Source organism: Megachile rotundata, chromosome 7 (assembly GCF_050947335.1).
Source record: "Megachile rotundata isolate GNS110a chromosome 7, iyMegRotu1, whole genome shotgun sequence".
NCBI lineage: Eukaryota > Metazoa > Arthropoda > Insecta > Hymenoptera > Megachilidae > Megachile > Megachile rotundata.
This window is the reverse complement of record NC_134989.1, coordinates 1,790,668-1,813,215: the sequence shown is the minus strand read 5'-3', so window position 1 is coordinate 1,813,215 and position 22,548 is coordinate 1,790,668. Positions and strand designations below refer to the sequence as shown.

Sequence of the window (22,548 nt, the reverse complement as noted above, 5' to 3'; positions counted from 1 at the left end):
AACGCCTGCATATTCTGTTCGGCAGTTGTGTTTCGCGTTCCGCACGAGAATGGTCGCGAAAAGTAGTGCCGCTTTACCGTTTGGGCAGAAGCGTGTTAAAATCTTTTAAACATATTGGTGACGTTTTCCCGATTAAAATGAGACCAAACGCGATATAACGCGGATAATGTTTCTCGTTTATTAAAAAATGGGTTGTTTCGATAGACTGACTCGGGAACCGTGAGTGAATTTTCGCTTTACAAACGCGAACCGCGGCGTGAAGAAAGCAGCTGAAAAGATTTGCTGAAAAATGACAGTGAAAATGATCGTATTGTGAACTGAAGTCAGTGCAGTGACCTCTGAGTGCTGTCAGCTGTGGTATACGGTGCCGATGTTACGGCAGGTCATGATCAGCGGGACGACTCAGGACCCCCAACGCTTTCATTGAAGGATTATTTTCAAACAGGATTATTTTCAAACAATGGGTGAGTGCTATTTTAATAAATTTCCTGTGAATGTAAGGTAGACCGGTTAATACATTTATTAGATATTAAATTGAAACTCTTTTTTTGCGAACTGAATAATTATTTTTCATTAAAATGAGTAAATTCATTGACTAATATTATTGTTAGAAGTAAAATAAAAAATTTTCAATATTTAATTTCACATTCTTCATCGATAACGAATGGCAATATTCAATAAATTTCATTTGCATAACTTGCATTAATTACGCATAATTAATTTCGTTCCTCCCTCATGATGAATGAATAAATAAACAATACTTTTAATTATTCTGTTCGTTATTTAACTGAGTTTCGATGTAAAGACTTCGCGTTGGATGTTTAGACTGTTCCGAGGCAAAGACTCTTGATCGCGTTCGCGTTCAGCCGCTGGACTTCAAGCTGTCGCTCCCGCTTCTCGACGCGCGAAATCCTCGCGCTCTGATTGGTCCGTGTTTTTCCTTAATAATTCAAAAACGAAGCTTCAAACCCCATTTTCGCAAAGGAAAATCTTGTTCAGAATGACGTCCTCTACCACCCCTTTCAGGGAGTAACACTAGTTACGGGACACCCTGTATAAATCGGCCGGTTCGCGTACAATCAAGTAGTCAATGTCCAGCTCTCACACCGAACACTCCAGTAGTCCTCTTGTCAACGCGCGTTTCCATATCTTGTGCAAAGACTAATTTTATAGTGCAATAGTTTATAGTCTCTAGTACTTAGTTTAGTTTGTAAATAGTTAAGTGTTTATTTTAATAAAATAGTTTAAGTTAATTAATCCGTGTATTCGAACCACGCAACCACTTCACGTTCGACGCTATCGCAATGACAAGATTTTACTTGATTAACACATTTATAAGTTATAATGAATCCTACCTAAGTGTAATTTGATTTCTAGATTTATATAAATGAAATTTTATAAAGTTAATAATGTTAACGCTTTGTAATCCACCGCCGCGTGGAATTCAACCTAAATGAAATTCTCTAAACGCACCTAAATACGCTTTCGCAAAAATTAGACAGATTAAACTACTATCTAACGCGGTGTAATCGATTACGGAAATGACGCTAAGTGAGAACGGTATTCTTTTATTAATTCAAATTCTTAGCAATGAGACTCCTAACTAGCTTGACTGCGAAAACTGTTCTGATTTTAGACGGGTTTCGCTCGCCCTTTTATACTCGCAGGTTCGCCGAATTGCTGGAATTTCTGTGACGTCAGAATATCTAAATTTTCATATAATTTCGTTATTATACATTAATTATAAAATTTAACGGTTTAATTATATTTTAAATGTCAGTCTTTAATTTCTGGCTAACAATTTGATATTAAAATAGTAGTATAACGGTGTTTTAGCAAAAAATACATTTTCTGTCCTTTTCTAATTAACTGCGCACGAATTCTACGAGAGTCGAATCTATTCCGATTTACAGCTTTTTAATTGAAGAAAATAATTGTGGTTCCGGCCATGAGTAGTTTAGTAATGACTGATTTTACGTATATAAACTGATTTAGTTAATTAATTAATTTAGTGTTTGATAATGCCGTAAATAGAAATAGTATCGCTATCCTTTTCTAGGATTAGCGCTGATCTCAAGGATTTCGGGCGAGTATCGTGGCACATAGGCACATCATAGTGTAACGGAAATTTCTTATACAAAACTATTTATTAGAAAAATAAAATAAAATAATATATTATCTTGTTTTAATTATTCTAACTCAATATTCAATTACTTTTATGGAAGATATTACCTACTCTAAATCAAAATCATAAGTTAATTAATATAAATGAAAATATATACAGGGTGTCCGCGCCAAAGTGTTACACCTTAATATCTCATGAACTATTGATGTCACGAAAAAGTGCTTATATGGAAATCGCAGGGTAAAAGAGGCCCTATGTTTTGGCAGAAGCAAAATTTTTTTATTGTTATTAATGTAAAAGATATGATGGTGAAGTTTCGTTTTTTTAAATGGAACTATAATTTTTTTCTCGATCAGGCGATAGTGCTTTTCAAGACGAATTCATCAAGGTTTTATGTACTTACCCGATTTTTATTGGTTTTCGAGATATAACGCTTAGAAATTTACTGATTTTCAGCAGTGACATCTCGGTTTGACGAGTAAGTCATAAAAACGTTCTTATTGTTACGGTAAGTGCCGCTGGTTTGACTCTGCCTGCCGAAACAGATAGGCGGGGTGTATGGTCAAAATGGCAGGTCCGAAGAGTGAGAAACGTGAAAAGTATTGTCCATTACGATTTAAGTTTTCCGTATCGAAGATGATATTAATTGTAATTTGGAAGGTTGGGACATTTATTTAAATGTTTCAGTACAAGGTAGGTATAAAGACAATTTAACAATACAACTGACTTGAAAAATAAAATACACAATGCATGCGTAAATATCCCGTGCGAAATTATGGAAAACGTCGAGAACGAATTTGTAAAACGTATACAAACTTGTATTTCAAATAGCGGAAAGCACGTGGAATAAATTTTTTGCATATTATTTTTTGTTAAATTGTCTTTATACCTACCTTGTACTGAAACATTTAAATAAATGTCCCAACCTTCCAAATTACAATTAATATCATCTTCGATACGGAAAACTTAAACCGTAATGGACAATACTTTTCACGTTTCTTACTCTTCGGACCTGCCATTTTGACCATATGTAACGTCCCTGGGGAAACTTCTTTTCTTTCTACCGGCATCATCGCGACAATCTTCTATCCATCGATTAGAATAGTCAATTATCGACCGTAGTTGCCAATTATCGACAGTACATTAGGTATCTATTACCATATCTATCAAATTCGACAGTCGGTAATCATAATATATATATATTAGCATTTACATTAATTATCTCATAATTTTGATTTAGAGTAGGTAATATTTTCCGCGAAAATAATTAAACATTAAGTTTGAATCATTAAACCAAGATTATGTATTATTTTATTTTAATTCTAATAAATGTGTAATTTAGTATGGAAATTTCCGTGACGCTATGATGTGCCTACGTGCCGCGATACACGTCCGAAATCCTTGAGATCAGCGCTAATCCTAGAAAAGGATGGAGCTACTATTTCTATTTTCGGCATTTTTGACCATTAAATTAATTAATTAATTAAATCAATTTATGTACGTAAAATCAGTCATTACTAAACTACTTATGGCCGGAACCACGATTATTTTCTTAAACTAGAAAGCTGTAAATCGAAATAGACTCGCCTCTTATAGAAAAGGACAGAAAATGTATTTTTCGTTAAAACACCATTAGAGTACCATTTTAGTATCGAAACGATAGCCATTAATTGAAGAGCGACATTTAAAACATAATTAAACCGTTCAATTTCATAATTAATATATAATAACAAAGTTATATGAAAATTTAGATATTCTGACGTCACAGAAATTCCAGGAATTCAGCGAACCTGCGAGTATAAAAGGGCGAGCGAAACCCGTCTACAAGCAGAACAGTCTTCGAAGTCGAGCACCATACACGTCGCGTATATTTGTATAAGAATAATTAGGAACAGTTTTCGCTGTCAAGAGCGGCAACGAATCTTGATACTTGATTGGTAAAGCGGGTATATGCCATTTGGACACTTGGTCGTGGGTTGTTTCAGCAGCTAGCTAACGCAGGCTCCCCGTTCAAACGATCTCGTGTCTGAAACTCCGTCAGGAGAGAGCTATACTTAGCGCCAAGAAAGGCTAAGATATCGAAACGATTGCTCTCAGCTACTCATATTTGATTTTTCGTCGGATTGCTAACGAGCCTTCAGATTCTCGGAGCTCGCTCTGGGTCGTTTCGTAGCTAGCAAACGCAGGCTCCCCATTTGAGCGGCTTGGTCTCTGAAACCCGTGTCTTTTGGGTGACAGTTCAGCAATTACGATTTTACAATTAGAGTCAATTGATTTGCTACCCTGTCAGGCTTATACTTTTCATCTGACTCTGGATCGTTGGGTTGTTTAGCAGCTAGCTAACGCAGGCTCCCCAATTAAGCGATCTGGTTTTGGTTGTCAGTATTCGTTTTGGCTAAAAGGGTCATGGACCATTAGTTGTCGAGTCAGATAATAAAAGAGTAACTGTTCCGAAAAGTAATTCATTTAGATTCAGATAAACTTCGATAATACGAGTTATTAAGGGAATACTGTTCTCACGTTAACGTAATTTACGTAGTCGACTACACCGCGTTAGATAGTAGAATAAATCTGTCTAATTTTTGCGAAAGCGTATTTAGGTGCGTTTAGAGAATTTCACTTAAGTCGAGTTCCTCGCGGCGGTAGATTACAAAGCGCTAACATTATAAAATCTATCAAATTTCGTTTATACAAATCTAGATACCGAATTGCTCTTAGATTATAGCGTCGAGCACAAAAATCGAATATCAAATTTAGTTAATACTACGAATGCGAAGTTGGCTTTATCAGAGACCCGATTCAGATACGGTCCAATATAAAGTATTAAATTGCGAGTTTCATATCGTTAAATTCACGATTATCAATTACATATTGTTTAATTTACCAAATTCTATTACTATTATTATTTCAAGATCTATTTAGTTCTCTATTCTAATTAATCAATTATAATCTATATATTGTTCTTTATTTGTTGTTCTTGTTATTTGTTAGTTCTATTTCTTATCGTTTTATTGAATAAATCTGATTGTTGAAAGATATTGACCTGTGGATTTCACTCCTTAACCGCACACCACACGAATCCCACAATCTTTATTCGTAAAATCGAGTCGTTTAGAGGTAAAAGCCGCTCTTTACCTTTTAGCGTTTGTAACTAACTAAACTTAGGTTCTAGGGACGTTACACATACACCCCGCCTATCTGTTTCGGCAGGCAGAGTCAAACCAGCGGCACTTACCGTAACAATAAGAACGTTTTTATGACTTACTCGTCAAACCGAGATGTCACTGCTGAAAATCAGTAAATTTCTAAGCGTTATATCCCGAAAACTAATAAAAGTCGGGTAAGTACATAAAACCTTGATGAATTCGTCTTGAAAAGCACTATCGCCTGATCGAGAAAAAAATTATAGTTCCATTTAAAAAAACGAAACTTCACCATAATATCTTTTACATTAATAACAATAAAAAAATTTTGCTTCTGCCAAAACATAGGGCCTCTTTTACCCTGCAATTTCCATATAAGCACTTTTTCGTGACATCAATAGTTCATGAGATATTAAGGTGTAACACTTTGGCGCGGACACCCTGTATATATATATGCGATTAACGTAGGAGTCCCACACTAGTCTAAGAACGTATAGACTGTGCGTAAATAAATCCCTTTCCCCAATGAAAAAAAAACAAACCTTGAAATATTTCTAAAGTGCGTTAGAAATGTTTTTAAATAAGTAATATCCATTGTTCTATAATTAGAATTAAAAAAATTAACAATTTAAAGAAAGAAAAAAAAAGGAAAAAAATATAAGTTCGGGTGGGATCGAACCCGCGTCAAAAAAAGTATGCAGCGGTTTACGAGTCAGACGCCATAACCGCTGCGCCACCGATGTTATTGAAAGACCTTCAAACATTTAAGTATATAAAGAACGTACCATAAAACTAATTAATTAAGTTAATTGCATTGTTGTAATCCATAGATCAATTGTGTGAACGTGAATCCTCTTAAAATTACTTAATGCATCTTTTATGGGAAAATGGCATAAAAATTCAAAGCAGAAGTTAGTTTTTCGCGCGAAAAAATCGGTTTTTGATTTTTTTAACTACGGCGCACCTCACACAAAAATCTGAAAAAATTAGAGAATAATAGTTGTACTAATATCTAACTACCACATTAATATAAAAGTAGTGCTCCGACATCTTCACTAAAAAATCGTATTTTTTCGGATTTTTTTTCGGTTTTTGATTTTTCACGACTAGAGTTTGCGATGAAAAAATCTGAAAAAATTCTGTAAGATGCGCTATCTGGACCTCAATGTTTCAGAATTTTTTCAGAATTTTTGTACGAAATTAAATAGGCAAAAAGGGCCAAAAACCGGAATTTCGTTTTTTCCCTTTTACTACCCCCACGGATGAGATAGGGGGTTGAAACTTGGTGTGAGATGTTTTTTTGCTATACCCTTTAATATTATTCTTAACTTCTTAACACTATGCCGTCCGGCGACACCAGTGTGGTGACCTTCGCAAAGTGTTGCCTGACGGCCGGCGACACCACAGTGGTGACTACCGCAAAGTATCGCTCGGCGGCCGGCGACACTGCATTGGTGTCGTGCGCACGGTATCGCCCAGTGGCGAACGACAACACTTTAGTATGTTTTTTACGGAAACGAAGAATGTGCCATGTATGTTCCAAACAAAAAAAAAGAAAACCAACAAATTTGATGTGCAAGTCGTGCCGAGTTCCATTACATATTGGAGATTGTTTTGCTTCGTATCATTTAAAAGAGAAATACTAAGTGAGTACCAAATAAAATGTAATTAAAAAATATATAAAATACAAATTTTACATTTACTTATCTATGTACACTTTTGCATTTTCATCTCCCGTAGACTTTCAAAATTTATCATCTCCCAATAACTTCAAAAACAGCCGGCGACAAGCGAAGTAACAGGGGAGGGGTGCCGGCGCCAAGCGAAGAAATTTTAACAAACAGTGCGGCCGCCAAAGTGTTAATATGTTATTCTATTTAACTTTCATTTAATAGCTTCCTGTTATACCGACGCGGTATCGATACGCTTGTTCACGATCCCGATCGATCGTCATTTTCGAAGTATGCTGAACTTTATTTTAATAACGAATATTTGATTTTTAATACTTAGAAAAATGGCACAATGTAGTTACGGACTTTTAAGAGTGTTTACTTGATGAGAGCTGACGAGAGAATCTACCCTGTCTAAAAAGAATGTTTTCCAAGAAAACTAAAAATGAGGATTGGGATCAGCACGTAGTTGGGGCTGGACAAGCGACTTGTTAACCCTTTCGCTACGGAGCGCTTGTGACAAAATGTGATCGCTGTAACCGGAGCGCATTAGTGAGTATGTAGTTGACACTGAAGTACGGAACGCTACGAAGTAATTAAAAGTTTCTTGATCTCTAAATTTTATAGTGATATTTATTATATTTAGCATATCATTTTACTTTTACCTGTGAATTTACCTGTGAATTATTAAAATTAAGTTAACAAAATTACTTTGGAATTATAAATTCGTGTGAACACTTTAACCACTACTATTATAAATTGCTGGTATTGTATATCCGTCGCTGACGATGTTATAATGAAGACTGAAACAGTGCATCGTTAAAATAAAACACAATATCGTCTTGTCAATTGTATTTTATTTCATGATAGTAAATTGCTTTAGGCATGCAGCATTGCCAAATACTCGATTAACAAAAGTATCTCATGTAAAGTAAGAAATATAAGTATATATGGTATGAATGTATAAGTACGCTCTTCATACCTGAGCATCCACTTTTCCAGAGCGTATACATATACAGGGTGTTCGGCTACTGGTGGGCATAATTTCAGGGGGTGGTAGCTGGGGTGATTCTGAACAACTTTTTCCTTTACCAAAATGCTGGTTAAAGCTTAGTTTTTGAATTATTAATGAAAAATACTGACCAATCAGAGCGCGAGAATAGCGCGCGCTCAGATGCGAGAGCGACGGATGCAAGCGTGACGGTTGACCCTGGTCGTGAACAAACAAATCGCGCGATATCGGTAACATAGTTACCATCATCGGTAATATGTCAGCCGGTAAGTAGTTATAAAATTCACAACTATTAATAAGTATAAATTTATTAACGAAACTAATTGTACGGATTAAGCGAAAATAAAGGTAAAGATAAAGCGCAGTTTTTTTAGATAATTAAAAAAAATGACTATTTGTTTAACGACATAAAATTAAAGAATACTGGAACGCTTACCTCATGAGTGAATTTACGATGCGAAAATTCTTCATTAATTTTGAAGTATATCGTCGTATGACAAGAAACCTATTTACTCGCTAAAATCCACAAGAGCATATCAATACCCGCTCTATGGGATTGTCAAGTAAAAAGGGTGACTGTCATATTTGATGTTTTCCGTATAATAATAGTACAATTTTCGGAACCCACACTAAACAAACACACAATCACACAAGCACCACGATTGTCCAGTCCTTAGTATCGAAACGTTAAAAATATCCACCTTTTTTCCACATCAATTCGTTTACGAAAGTTCCTCACCATGTACACATGACACATTATGCGCGATGAGTAATTCAAAGAAAAGAATCAGTTATTGCAAGATGTATTATTGCGATCGCACAACACGTATTACCGACAATATTAAATTTACTTTATTTATTTTTATGCGTCGAAAAATTTATCTTTACGACACGAATTACTTTTAACGAATATGCACAGATGCGTATTTTGACCGAACGTTTTACAATAGTCTCAGAACGAACAAACATCAACAAAAGAAAAGCGAAACAGTGACCCCCTCTCAACGGGAAAAAGATTCCACAATAACCTAAGAAGCTCGCTCGTCGAGAAATGTAACATGATCAGCCTGAGGGGGGTGGGGGGTATAGTGGGAAGACAATACCAATGCAAGTTCTTTGTTTCTAAAATTCTGCACAAAACGTCAGTTGGTTGTCGATAATCGAACGGGTGCGCTTAGAAGAGAATGGTGCACGTTTCAAACATTATAGTAAATTTAATATTATCGATACGTGTTGTGCGATCGCAATAATACATCTTGCAATAACTGATTCTTTTCTTTGAATTACTCATCGCGCATAATGTGTCATGTGTACATGGTGAGGAACTTTCGTAAACGAATTGATGTGGAAAAAAGGTGGATATTTTTAACGTTTCGATACTAAGGACTGGACAATCGTGGTGCTTGTGTGATTGTGTGTTTGTTTAGTGTGGGTTCCGAAAATTGTACTATTATTATACGGAAAACATCAAATATGACAGTCACCCTTTTTACTTGACAATCCCATAGAGCGGGTATCGATATGCTCTTGTGGATTTTAGCGAGTAAATAGGTTTCTTGTCATACGACGATGTACTTCAAAATTAATGAGGAATTCTCGCATCGTAAATTCACTCATGAGGTAAGCGTCCGAGTATTCTTTCATTTTATGTCGTTAAACAAATAATCATTTTTTTGAATTACCTAAAGAAACTGCGCTTGATCTTTACCTTTATTTTCGCTTAATCCGTACAATTAGTTTCGTTAATAAATTTATACTTATTAATAGTTGTGAATTTTATAACTACTTACCGGCTGACGTATTACCGATGATGGTAACTATGTTACCGATATCGCGCGCCTTGTTTGTTCACGACCAGGGTCAATCGTCACGCTTGCACCCGTTGCTCTCGCATCTGAGCGCGCGCTATTCTCGCGCTCTGATTGGTCAGTGTTTTTCATGAATGATTCAAAAACTAAGCTTTAACCAGCATTTTGGTAAAGGAAAAAGTTGTTCAGAATCACCCCAGCTACCACCCCCTAAAATTATGCCCACCAGTAGCCGAACACCCTGTATACGCTCTTCGTATATGAATGGTCATTATTCAGGGGCGTATATGTACGCCCGCGAAATGGTTAAAATTGACTACTAGATTGGTCGACAAAATATGAAGAAAAGGGGACAAGTACCGCCCTTACAAAATGTTTTGCGCTGAGGTCAACTTTGACCTGAAATGTCGACTACGCCGTTGCACGTCACCTGACGATTCGACAGTAATAAACCATAAAATATGCTGGGTGTTAACAACATGTATAAAAATAAAAAAATTTTGGAATTACAAATTGCCTGCAATAAACTGCTGCAAATGTAACTGTCATTTTCTCAAGAACATTCCAAAAAATAAAAATACGGTCTTACGATTTTAAGAGGGAGTCCCAACAATATTATTAACTTTATTATTGATTATTATAAATTATATTTTGACAAAACAATATTTAACGATGAGCACAACTCGACGTCTGATAACCGACTCCCTACTATTTTATTATTTCAGTACCTCGTAACGAAATTGAACAAATGTTCTTTTATATATCGAATGCGTCGGCTGTAAAATACATCTTGAGATGCCAGTATCGGCGACGTCGCCGTTTAAACGGTGCTATCTCACAAATATAATATTGTAACGTTTTGTCTAGCGAACAGTCACGGCGCGCGCCACTCATAGGTCCCCTGGTGCTGGAAGCTTCAGTCAACCAAGGTCTTCGCGAAGAAGCCGGTTGCGGGAGGAAAAGGACTGGAACGGGGTAAAGAACAACGCGTAGATTCAACCTACCTGAACTTAGCACCCGACTTTCAAAAATTTTATTTCTTTCAATTGCATCGTATTTAGCATCGTTTGTACCTGTTTGTACCATCTTTGTTTTCGTTTGTACCCTAAGGGGTGAAAAGTTACTAGGGGGTGAAAAATACCCCAGCACCCCACTTCAACATTTTTTAATTCTTTCAAAGCCATCATAAAAAGGGACGTCCGTAGAGGTTTGTACCATCCTCACTTTCGTTTGTACCCCAAGGGGTGCGTTTGTACCGCCTTTCGTAAGCACCCCCAAGAGGTAACTTCGCCATTTTTTGAGATATTTCAAATCTTCTTGCGGGTGCTGTTTCCTAGTCGTTTGTACCCGTTTGTACCACTCTCACATTCGTTTGTACCCCAAGGGGTGCGTTTGTACCGCCTTTCGAAAGTACGTCCAAGGGGTAACTTCGCCATTTTTTGAGATATTTCAAATCTTCTTCGGGGTGCTGTTTTCTCTTCGCCTGCAGAGGTTTGTACCACCTTTACTTTCGTTTGTACCTCAAAGGGTTCGTTTGTACCGCCTTTTGAAAAAAATCCCCTAGAGGTAACTTCTTCAATTTTCAGAATTTCTCAAATCTTCTTGGGGGTGCTGTTTCCTCTTCGTCTCTAGAGGTTTGTCCCACCTTTACTTTCATTTGTACCTCAAAGGGTTCGTCTATACCCACTGTTCAAAAAATACCGTAGGGTTAACTGCGACATTGTACATATACAGTATGGTGTTCGTAAATGTGAAAAACATCTATGTCGTAAGAGTAAAAATTAATAAACAGTCAAGGCTACATACGATCGTTTACAGAGCGGACGAACATCGAGTATCGGTGAGACACATAATAATGCGAGCAAGGCAAAATATCGCAATTTTATTTCTTATTATTTTATTATAGAACTTTTATTTTTATAAATTTTATGGGAATTTTATGGAACTTTCTTGTTTGAAATGACACCAAACACAATAAATTCTAATCATAATTACTTCTCTAGTAAACTATGAATCGGACTTTTATACTTAAGACTAAATTCACGTATACGACAGAGTTGTGAATTGCTCCTAACGACTCGCTACTCAAGTAATTATGATTGTAATTATATCGTGTGTGGTATTATTTTCATGATAGAAACGAAACGAATGCGATAGTAAAAGTGTCATTTACGAAAAACCGAAGACATAGAATTATAACTTTTTAATTTAGAAGGCTGCACACATTTTTTGTATCGCTAATCTTTTCTACGTTCGGTACACTATAAATAATGCAATACCTATTCTATAATTGTGAAAGTTCAGACTCGAAATTTTCATACCTATGGAGAAAATAGTGTACTACATACAGTAATTCGTCTCAGAGTGCTGCTCTTGTTTCCCTCCCACAGTACGCAAGACATCTCTTTCTGCGCCTATGTCTTGCGTTATTGCTGCGCCTATGTTAGTCTCGTTCGAGTCAGTCAAATGCAACACTGTATTCACCGCTTTGCCTTTGACGCAAGCTGACATAGCAATATAATTTTTCCATACATTAGGAAAATAAATGTTTCTGATACAAATAAATGTTCGTAATATAGAAATATAATTTTTTAATTTTTACATTTTTTGACTGCTAACTTGTGTAACATTCTTGTGAGGGTTTTTCAATTAAATTGAGACCAAACATGGCATAATTTGGCTAATATTTATCATTCATTAAAAAACGGATTGCTCTAACATGTCGATTCGGGATCCGTAAGTGATTTTTGACTTTGCAATGAAGAATACAAATTCCCTACAGACCGGCTTAAAAACAGCGAATGAATTTTCACTTCGCAATGTGCCCCCCCTCCCCCCCCCCTCCCGCCCCGCCGTCCTTCCGAATCAATTCCTGTATTGCTTCTGGAAAGTCTGTTAAAACATCAACAAGCATTTAAGGGCAGGATCCCGTTTTGGCTTATCTCCGAATCGATCGAAGCGACGATGTCTATGAGCGGAGAATACTAGAAATAAACAATCTATAAACTAGACAACTCGCGTTGCGTCATCTATCGACTAGATCTACAAATATATCTAAACTCTATTAGCCACCTATTCCTATTCCTATTACCAACCAACTTTTGACAGACAAAGGACGCGAGGGCATCGTTGCCGGATTGTTACGCTGTTGCCATATCTATCAATCTATTTTTAGACGTCAAGCAAATTTTATAAATACGGGTTCGAGCCAAGTTTCCTAATCCTAGCGAGCGCGACTCGAGGAAAGAGGGAGGGGATGATAAAAAATGCACTTGAGCCAAATGAAATATCCAATACGACAGTCGATAGCATATCAAAAAAAGACATCTTACATCAAGTTTCAACCCCTTATCTCAACCATGGGGGCAGTAAACAGGGAAAAACAAAATTTCGGTTTTTGGCTTATTTTACCTATTTAATCTCGTACAAAAATTCCGAAAAAATTCTAAAACATTGAGATTTACATAGCACACGCTACAGAATTTTTTCACATTTTTATATTGCAAACTGTAGTTGTAAAAAATGAAAAAACGCATTTATTAATTTTACATCGTATCTGGTTATATTCAGAAACGTAAAAGGATACTGCAACAGCATTATTAGCGAAAGCGGTAGGGCTCTTGCCTCGCAATTGGTGGATGTTTTCTTAGGCGTTGGGATCGAATCCCCCCGTTAGTTTTGTAGAACTCTTTAGTTTTTCATGTTATGTTTTTAATTCTCTTTTTTGTAATACTTTTAATATGGGTTGGGTTAGGTGATATTATCCATGATAGTTCCAGTATTATATTAAATACTATTGCATATATTATTATATACAGTTTCTTGATAATTATTCATAATTTTTTCAAATATATTTTATAATAAGGAGACGAATTAACGGGTCAATAAAGAAAATATAAAAATTCGTCGAAGGTCGTCATCGTTACGGTGACGCATCTTCTCCGTCGGAGATTTTGAGGTGGAGCACCGCACGAGGAGGTGGAAAGGACGAGCGGACTGACTTTTGAACCGCGAAGCGAACGAGTTGATTTTTTTTTCGTTGTGTTACGAGTTTACCTTTATTTTTAATTAAAAATATATTATAAAATTTCTTGTTATATATTGTAATCCTACAGAATTAACAGCCGGCAAGAGGTAATGTGTTATATTATTTTCTGTTATATAAATTTGGTGCAATGTGATTCGTTTATTACGACTATTAGAAAACAAATTTGCAAGAAATTGCGTAGGTAAACGCGTAAGGTCGGCTGCTACGATTTTTGTGGTCCTGAGTTCGATTCCGGCAACCGAGATATCGCACTTTTTCTCTCTCCAATTCCATAATATTATATCGTAAATGAGATTCGATGATTCTAATAATGAATTGTGGAGATTAAAAAATTCTCCAAAATCTAACGATTAAACATTTTTATTCTTGCACCACAGTCTATTGTAAGATTTTATTTTGCTTTGGTATATGCACTATATTGTTACGAGCCGGAGGGGTCACAGCTGCGTGGCTGGGGGCTGTATTTTGGTCAAGGTAGTGTTACTAGGCTAACTCAGGTTTGTTACTTAACCTGAGCGCCAAAGGAAAATAGACGCGGGGATGAGCCGACGTATGGCTAACGCCGGGTGCCCCAGGAGGTTGGTTATCGTGAACTAGCCGACGCACAGTGGCGAAAAACGGCGAAAACGTGGACAAAAGTCAAAAAATGAAAATCGCAATTCTTGAAATCCGTTTAATGGAATTAGTTTATAAGGAATCTGTGCATACTGTTTTCACAGTTTTAATGATTTTATTACTACCATTTCGAAGATATGAGCCTCCAAAGTTGAACATTTTTTAAAGTCAATTTTTCCGGGTAAAGTTTAACATAATGCTGTTCATTATTTTTAAAATATTATGTTCATCCATTATTATCGGCTGTTTATATGATACTTTAACATTATAATTATGTAGGTTGCACAACAAAATGTTTATTATTAACACTGATATGGAAAAACATATAAACCATAGTCATATTTAATGTTTGTGTAAGGTAAAAGTTGTGATCTTCACCTCGGTTCACCTACTAAATAGGCTTAAATGAAAGCTGGAAGCTTCCCGAACAAGAATCTATAACAATATCTTGCGGTAATTTGCGGTCTTATGAGTTATTCCCATTTTTGTCCGTATGCGCACCCTATTAACGCGCGCGACAACAGCAGTCCCGGACGTTTCACAGTTAACAAAGTTTAACATAATACTACTTAATTATTATTTAATTATTATATTCATCCAGTTTTATTGGCATTTTTTATGGTACTTTAGTATAATAATTATGTAGGTTGCATATCAAAAGGTTTATCTTTAACACTGATACAAACTGAAAAAGGAGATATAAACCATAAACGTACTTAATGTTTATGTAAGGGAAAAGTTGTGAATTCCACCTCGGTTCACCTACCAAATAGGCTTAAATGAAAGCTGGAAACTTCCGGAACAAGAATCTGTAAAGATATCTTGCGGTAATTTGCGGTTTTCTGAGTTATTCACATTTATGTTCACGCGCGCGCCCTATTATCATATGTGACAACAGCGGTTTCGAACGTTTTTCAAATATGTCGTCGCTGACCGTTGCAAAAAGTCTTGTTTTGTAGGTGAGATTTCAATATCCACACCCATATATATATATTACATATTAGATATTTAAACATTATTAAATAATTTAAAAAATAAAAATTTATTTGCAATTTCTGATAATAAAAAATGAATTTGCTAATGAAAAAAATATTATTATGATAGTTCAAACATTCAAGTTTAAAATGCAAAAAGATTTAATTAATTTCGATAAATAGTTTACGAGATAAAAATTCATACGTACTAGTTAACTAACCGTATTAGTTAACTAACAAATCAAAATTCGATTTTTAACACAAAAAACTAATTTGTAACACTAATGTAATCATTTTATCGAAAAACATTTAAATAATTTATCTCAGAATCGAAGATATTAGTTTTGTCCACGTTTTCGCCGTTTTTCGGCACTGTGCGACGTATGGCTAACGCCGGGGGTCACAGGATTGGTCAAGACGCGGGGATGTACCGACGTATGGCTAACGTCGGGTGCCGCAGGAAAATGATATGTGAACTAGCCGACGTATGGCTAACGCCGGGTGTCACAGGAAATGTTAGTAGTTGTGCTCGTAACAAAGATATACCAGTATACTTCGAGCGACTAAGATACATGTATACCGACTGGTGGGTTTATTAGGACTTTGGTTATAAATTGACAAAGGCAATAATTAAGTTTAAAAATAAAAGTTGAGAATATATTCTGTTCCCAAAACCGGAATTACAAATGATTATGTGTATTTGTCGGTTAAGGTGATTTTTACAAGAAATGTTCTTGACTTGATTTTACTTGAGTTTAAAATGTTTCGACTCCGACAAAGCGAGAATCTAATCCTGCCTAGTTTTAACGAAAAACAAGCGAAACGGGGACCCGAAAGTACTTTAGAAAAAATGCCTAACAGTAAACTATACGTACTGTATGGTTATCAATGTTGCTCGAAGGGGACTCTAACCCGATCTTGCTTAAAAGTGACTTAGTTTTAATTCAGCGTGAAAGACTCTAACTAAAACTCTGACAGAGGTTCCTCGTTAGTCCAAGTTCGAGAATCAACTGGGTCCACGGACAGAGGTTCCGTATTAGACGAGGTTTAATAATCTACTGGGTCCGAGGCGTCTTCTCCACAACCCTTTTTATACACAAAAATGGGTAGAAAACGAGTAGTGGTGGAGACGGTGGAAACGAATCAACGCGACGTTTTCGTCTAACAAATTTTCATCGCGTTGGTCCGATGACGTTAGATGTTCTCGAGCGAAGCCTAATAAGGAAACCCTGGTAACTGGAAAACCTAGGCAAGACTAGACTCTCGCTTCGCGGTGGTCTTAGGCTATTCCTGAATATTCATCTTCGAGGAGTAAAAAATCATTGGCGTACGTAACAATATGATATAAACTTATATTTAGTCTAGCTGTAAGGATTTCGGGTAAAGATTTAGAGTAAATCTCTAAATTTTGCGTAAAAGCGAAAATACGGCGCAACGTGTCTAGGAGCGGCCATCTTGACTGTCAAAATTTATATCTGTCTCACGTGTACCTCCGAAGAATTTTTCGTTTTATTCAAAATGTGATGTTTATTGACGTAAAATCGATAGCAGCCCGATATTGTAGATAGTTAACGATGCTAAAGTTATCCTCAGAAAGTGAATTTATGCAATTTTCGAGACGTTAGTTTAAAAGTACGAAATCGGACCTCTCACTCGCACATCGCCTATACGTGCATGCGCCGCTATGTGTTAGTATACAAGCACAGTTACTGCGGGATTCTGCCCTTAAATGGGTTCAAACAAAACCAAATTATCTTGTTTTGTCTGCCACTCAATTACTCGAAGAAATGAAGTTGGTTTTCGATCACCGCCCAAGTAAACTCGCACTACGTAGGGAAATGGAGATTCGAACTTGGAACAGAAACGAGACGTTCTACGATTATTACCTTGAAAAACTGATTCTAGCGATTAGAATTAATGTCGATCTAGAAGAATTGGTAGATTTATTAATTGATGGTATCCCGGACATACGGTTGAGGGATCAAGCACGTATGAACTGCTATAAGAGTGCTGAAGAATTGTTACGAGCATTTAAGAAAATTGCATTGGAAGAAAACACTAGTTTTGATCGGAAGAGAGCAGCAACGTCAAGGCATTCAACGCGAGATGGAATAGTAGCAATGTCAAGACAGTCAACGCGAGATGAAATTGTTGCAATTCTTCTTGTTGAATTTAGGGATTTTGTTGGCGAGGTTCAATTCTCAAGAAGCGCTTGGGCGCTTGGTTTAATTCCGCGATTTAATCAAACAACAAAAAGGAAGAATAAATAAACTAATTGAAACTTTGAAATGAATTAAATAAACTAAACAACTAAATTAAACTTTTGAACTTCTTTAATGAACTTTAACAAAGATTAACTTTTAAACTAATTTAAATGAAACTGAATTAACAAAACGAATTTTAATATATTGCTCTACTAAGTGAAGAATACGTGCGTTACTTTTTAGCTCTGAGAATTGAATCTAAAGAATGACGAAATCAGATTTCCAATTGAAAATCAAGGATAATTATGAATTTGTTTTACAATTTGTTTCATTTCTCCAATAAAATTAATATTTATAATTAAAGTGTCGTTAATTGGTTGCCTTATCATACTTCACTTATTAGATACGAGTATTTACAAGTAGTCTTTGATTTTAGCTTACAATTTATCAAATATACCCTGTGTTCATCTTCAAATGAACCTTTTACAATCTAAATTTTGCGCGTTTTAAAAGTTACATATTTTGTCGCTAGATGGAGCCGCTTTTACGTTATGTGTGGGGGCCTTGAATAACGTAGGACTCCCACTTTATCAAGTGTAGGTTATTGAATAGTAATGTTAACTCGATTTAAAATGGAAAAGTTCAAAAAGTTTATTTAAAATGCTTGAATTGTTTATAACGTGAATAATATAGTATTCTTTATAATTCACTATACACATGAATAATTACACAAATAGTTCGCGATTAAAGTATAAACTGTATGATTCGACGTGTCTATCCACAAGAACGCTTTTCAGGGAAGTGACTTTCTCTTTCCGAGGGAAAACCCCTTCCAGGAAAAATGTACCCTTCGGCGGAACGGTTGAGCGGAAGTAGGTGCAGCCACATATGTTTCGCTTCTTCTATGTTCATACAAGAATTAAGTTGGTAACAAATGCCAGCACACAACAAAATAACAGCAACGTCAAGGCATGTTATAATTGCAACACGACAGGGCATTTAAAGAAGAATTGCCCAAAGCCGCTGCGATCGTGGGGATCGTGCTATCGTTGTGGAAGTACTCAACATCGGGCAAATAATTGTTCTTTGAATGCAGCTTCAACATCTAGAGCAGCAGGGACAACCACTTTGAATCTAATCCAGCCAAATTCACCTCGTGATGCGTTTGAAGTTCCAATATCATGGGAAGTTAGCGGCGGGAAATATGGTAACCAACAAGTCAATTTAACAGAAATGCTTGATTCGGAATCACCGGTAAGCTTAATTAAAGAGAATTTATTAGAAAATGATTGTTATGAACATGTTTTGCCGAATGATTATGCTTATTACGGTGTTAATGGAACACGTTTGGAAATTAAAGGCATTTTTAAGCGAAAGGTAGAGATCAATGGTTTCCCGGTTAAAATGACATTTTTTGTTGTGCCTAGTTATACCATATCATTTCCTACAATATTAGGACGCGATTACATTTTAAATGCGAATGTAAATATTTTTTTAGGGACAGAATACAAAATTAAGAATGTAATTGTTGTAGATACTGAAACGCAAAATTTTGTTAATGAAATAATGAATATTGACATAAATGATAAATTAGATTCTTCGTTAGATAATTTAAATATTAATCAAAATATTTCAGAAGAAAATAAGTTTAAAATGCGGAATATGTTTGTGTTAATACATTTAGAACCGGAACGACCTGCAGAACCAAAAGTAAATGCGGAAATTTTGCTGTCAGTTAAAGAGCATCAGCCTTCTCATTTTTCCCTGCGTAGACTGTCGTATTCCGAAAAGCAGGCTGTTCGAGAAATTTTGGACAACTTATTAGAGAAAAATGTTATTCGACCCAGTAATTCAGAGTATGCATCACCAATTGTGTTTGTGAAAAAGAAAAATAATGAATATCGTATGTGTGTGGATTTTAGAACACTTAACAAATTTCTGTTAAAAGATAATTATCCTTTACCTCTAATTGAGGATCAATTAGATATTTTGAATAAAAAGAAATATTTTACGTTGTTGGATTTAAAAGATGGCTTCTTTCATATACGTGTTGCAGAGAGTTCAATTAAATATACATCATTTTTTACGCCCTTGGGGCAATTTGAATATTTAAAAATGCTTTTCGGTTTGAAAACTGCACCAACACGTTTTCAGAGATTTGTTAATGAAGTGTTTAGACCCCTTATAATTACGGGTGATGTAGTTACTTATATGGATGATTTTCTGATTGCTACAGAAACAATTGAACATCATTTGCAAGTTTTATCGAAAGTTTTTAAATTACTTGTAGAAAATAAATTAGAATTAAGATTAGATAAATGTAAATTTATGTTTCGTGAAATTGAATATTTAGGATATTTTATTTCTGAGCAAGGAATTACTCCTACTAAACGGGGTGTTGAGGCCGTGTTGAAATTTCCACTACCGAAAAATGTACATGATGTGCGCAGTTTCATTAGCTTATGTTCCTACTTTCGGCAGTTTATCGAAAACTTTTCAATATTAGCAAAACCTCTTTATGATCTTTTACAGAAAAATGCCATATTTAAATTTGAGACAAAAGAATTAGTGGCTTTTGAAATTCTTAAAGAAAAATTAGTACAGACTCCAATTTTGTCAATTTATGATCCTCGGGATGAGACGGAGTTACACACTGATGCCAGTGCACTTGGGTTTGGGGCTATTTTGATGCAGAAGAAATCAGACATGAAAATGCATCCTAGCTTTTATTTTTCTAAAAGAACTACTGAAACAGAAAGTCGTTACCACAGCTTTGAATTAGAAACTTTAGCTATTATATATGCGCTTAGACGTTTCCGTGATTATTTGTATGGTATTAAATTTAAACTAATTACAGATTGTAATTCATTAACTTTAACGTTGAGTAAAAAGGAAATAAATCCTCGGATTGCGAGATGGACTTTAGAGTTACAAAGTTTTAATTATGTTATGGAACATCGTAGAGGCACACAAATGGGCCACGTGGATGGTTTAAGTAGGATTGGTATTGGAGTTATTGAGGATAATTCGATTGAATTTAATTTGAGTATTTGTCAAAATCAGGATCCAGATATTAAAGAAATTCGGGAAAAATTAGAAATTGAGGAAGACAAATTCTTTGAGATGAGGGAAGGGTTAGTATATCGGAAAAGAAATAATGATTTGCTCTTTTAGGTCCCAAAAACTATGGAAACTAACATTCTGTTTAAGTATCACGATCAATTAGGCCACATGGGAGTGCATAAGGTGTGTGAAAATATTATGAGACATTATTGGTTTCCAAAGTTAAGAGAAAAAGTTCAAAATCATATAAAGAATTGTCTTAAGTGCGTAGCTTTTTCACCACAGTTTGGAAAAACTGAGGGATTTTTGCAACTTCCAGAAAAGGGAACTATGCCCTTTGAAGCTGTACACATAGATCATTGTGGACCGTTAGCTGTAGGAACATGTGCAAAGAAATATTTATTGGTTGTTGTAGATTCGTTTACAAAATTTGTTAAACTATTTGCGGTTAAATCGACTACTTCTGCGGAAACGATGAAATGTTTAGAAGAATATTTTGTCAATTATAGTAAACCTAGAACAATAATTTCTGATCGCGGAACGTGCTTCACGTCAAAGGAATTTAAAAATTTCGTTGATCAGTTTCAAATTAAACATGTTCTTGTTACTACAGCGTCGCCACAAGCTAATGGACAGGTTGAAAGTATTAATAAGATTGTTCTACCTATGATTGCGAAATTGACGGATCAAAAGAAATGGTATCAAGTGATAAGTGATGTGGAATTTGTATTAAATAATTCATTAAACAAATCAACGGGAGAAACTCCGAGTAAATTATTATTTGGAATTAGTCAAAATGGTAAAATCTCGGATAATATACAAGAATATTTAGACGAATTGAATATACAAGAAAGAAATTTTGAAATGCTTCGTGAAAAAGCGAGTAGGGAAATTAAAAATTCACAGGAATACAACAAAAGATATTATGATAAGAAAAGGAAACCTCCGTTTAAATATAAAGTAGGTGATCTAGTTTCTGTTAAAAATTTTGATTCGACTCCTGGGGTTGCACATAAATTAATTCCACGGTTCAGAGGTCCTTATGAGATAATCAAAGAATTGCGTAATAATCGATATGTTGTAGCGCATATAAAAGGTTTTCAATTATCACAAAAACCATATCAGGGTGTTTGGGAGCCTGCTAATATGCGTCCATGGCGTGCGGTAACATAACCTGACTATCGTTTTTTTTTTTTTTTTATGTTGTATATAATGTGTGTTTAATGTATGTTTAATTTCTGCGTTTAACAATGTTGCAATTTTTTGTTGAATGTATTTGAGTTTATATTAATAGTATTTGTAATTGTTCGGGGCGAACAAATTGTCAGGAATGGCCGAACTGTAAACATTTCTTTGTATTAACATGATTGCGCACCCTTCATTGCCGACACCGCATAATGAATGCAATGCGTGAGCATGATTGTATATCGATTTTGTACATCGATTGGACATTGATGCATTTTGTTTTGGAGCGAGCGCGAATGTGGTAATCGCTGAAGCTGGTTGCGAGGACCGTTGTTATAAAGAATTATTCATTCGTTATTTAGATTTGAGGAATTACGGTTGTATTTTTCTGAACATTAAATTATTATATTTTCAGTTCCGTTTTCTACTCATTCTTCGTCGTCTTCTTATAATTGTTTTATTTGCACTGTTGTAAATCGATGTAAAGAAAAAAGAAGTGTACAACAATTATGAAAGCCACTATAGTGGCGCGTCGTCCTGAGAGATCGTATCCGCGAAAGCCACTATAGTGGCGCGTCGTCCTGAAAGATGGTATCCACAAAAGCCACTATAGTGGCGCGTCGTACCTAAAAGGTTAAAACTGCCTAATCCGAATACAAACGACCGCTCTCAAAATTGTGCTTTCTTCCCGTTTCGCTCAA

At 35.5% G+C, this 22,548-nt stretch overlaps 2 protein-coding genes across 2 annotated transcripts in view; both read left to right on the top strand.

Moving 5' to 3' along the window:
- The window catches only part of LOC143264822 (MICOS complex subunit MIC13 homolog QIL1), a 153,966-nt gene that overhangs the window by 128,288 nt on the left and 3,130 nt on the right, over positions 1–22,548 (top strand). The gene's annotated exons all lie outside the window — the stretch shown is intronic.
- LOC143264823 (uncharacterized) lies at positions 14,859–19,786 on the top strand. Its single transcript, XM_076533695.1, has 2 exons — positions 14,859–18,853; positions 19,284–19,786. The coding sequence occupies exons 1-2, from the start codon at positions 18,488–18,490 to the stop codon at positions 19,311–19,313; spliced, it is 396 nt and encodes a 131-aa protein (XP_076389810.1). The 5' UTR covers positions 14,859–18,487; the 3' UTR covers positions 19,314–19,786.

Excerpts from the sequence above, each read along its gene's own strand:
- LOC143264823 (XM_076533695.1), top strand. The coding sequence starts at position 18,488 with ATGTTTCGCTTCTTCTATGTTCATACAAGAATTAAGTTGGTAACAAAT. Across the intron at positions 18,854-19,283 it reads TGCTTGATTCGGAATCACCG|AACCGGAACGACCTGCAGAA; the intron begins GTAAGCTTAATT and ends TAATACATTTAG.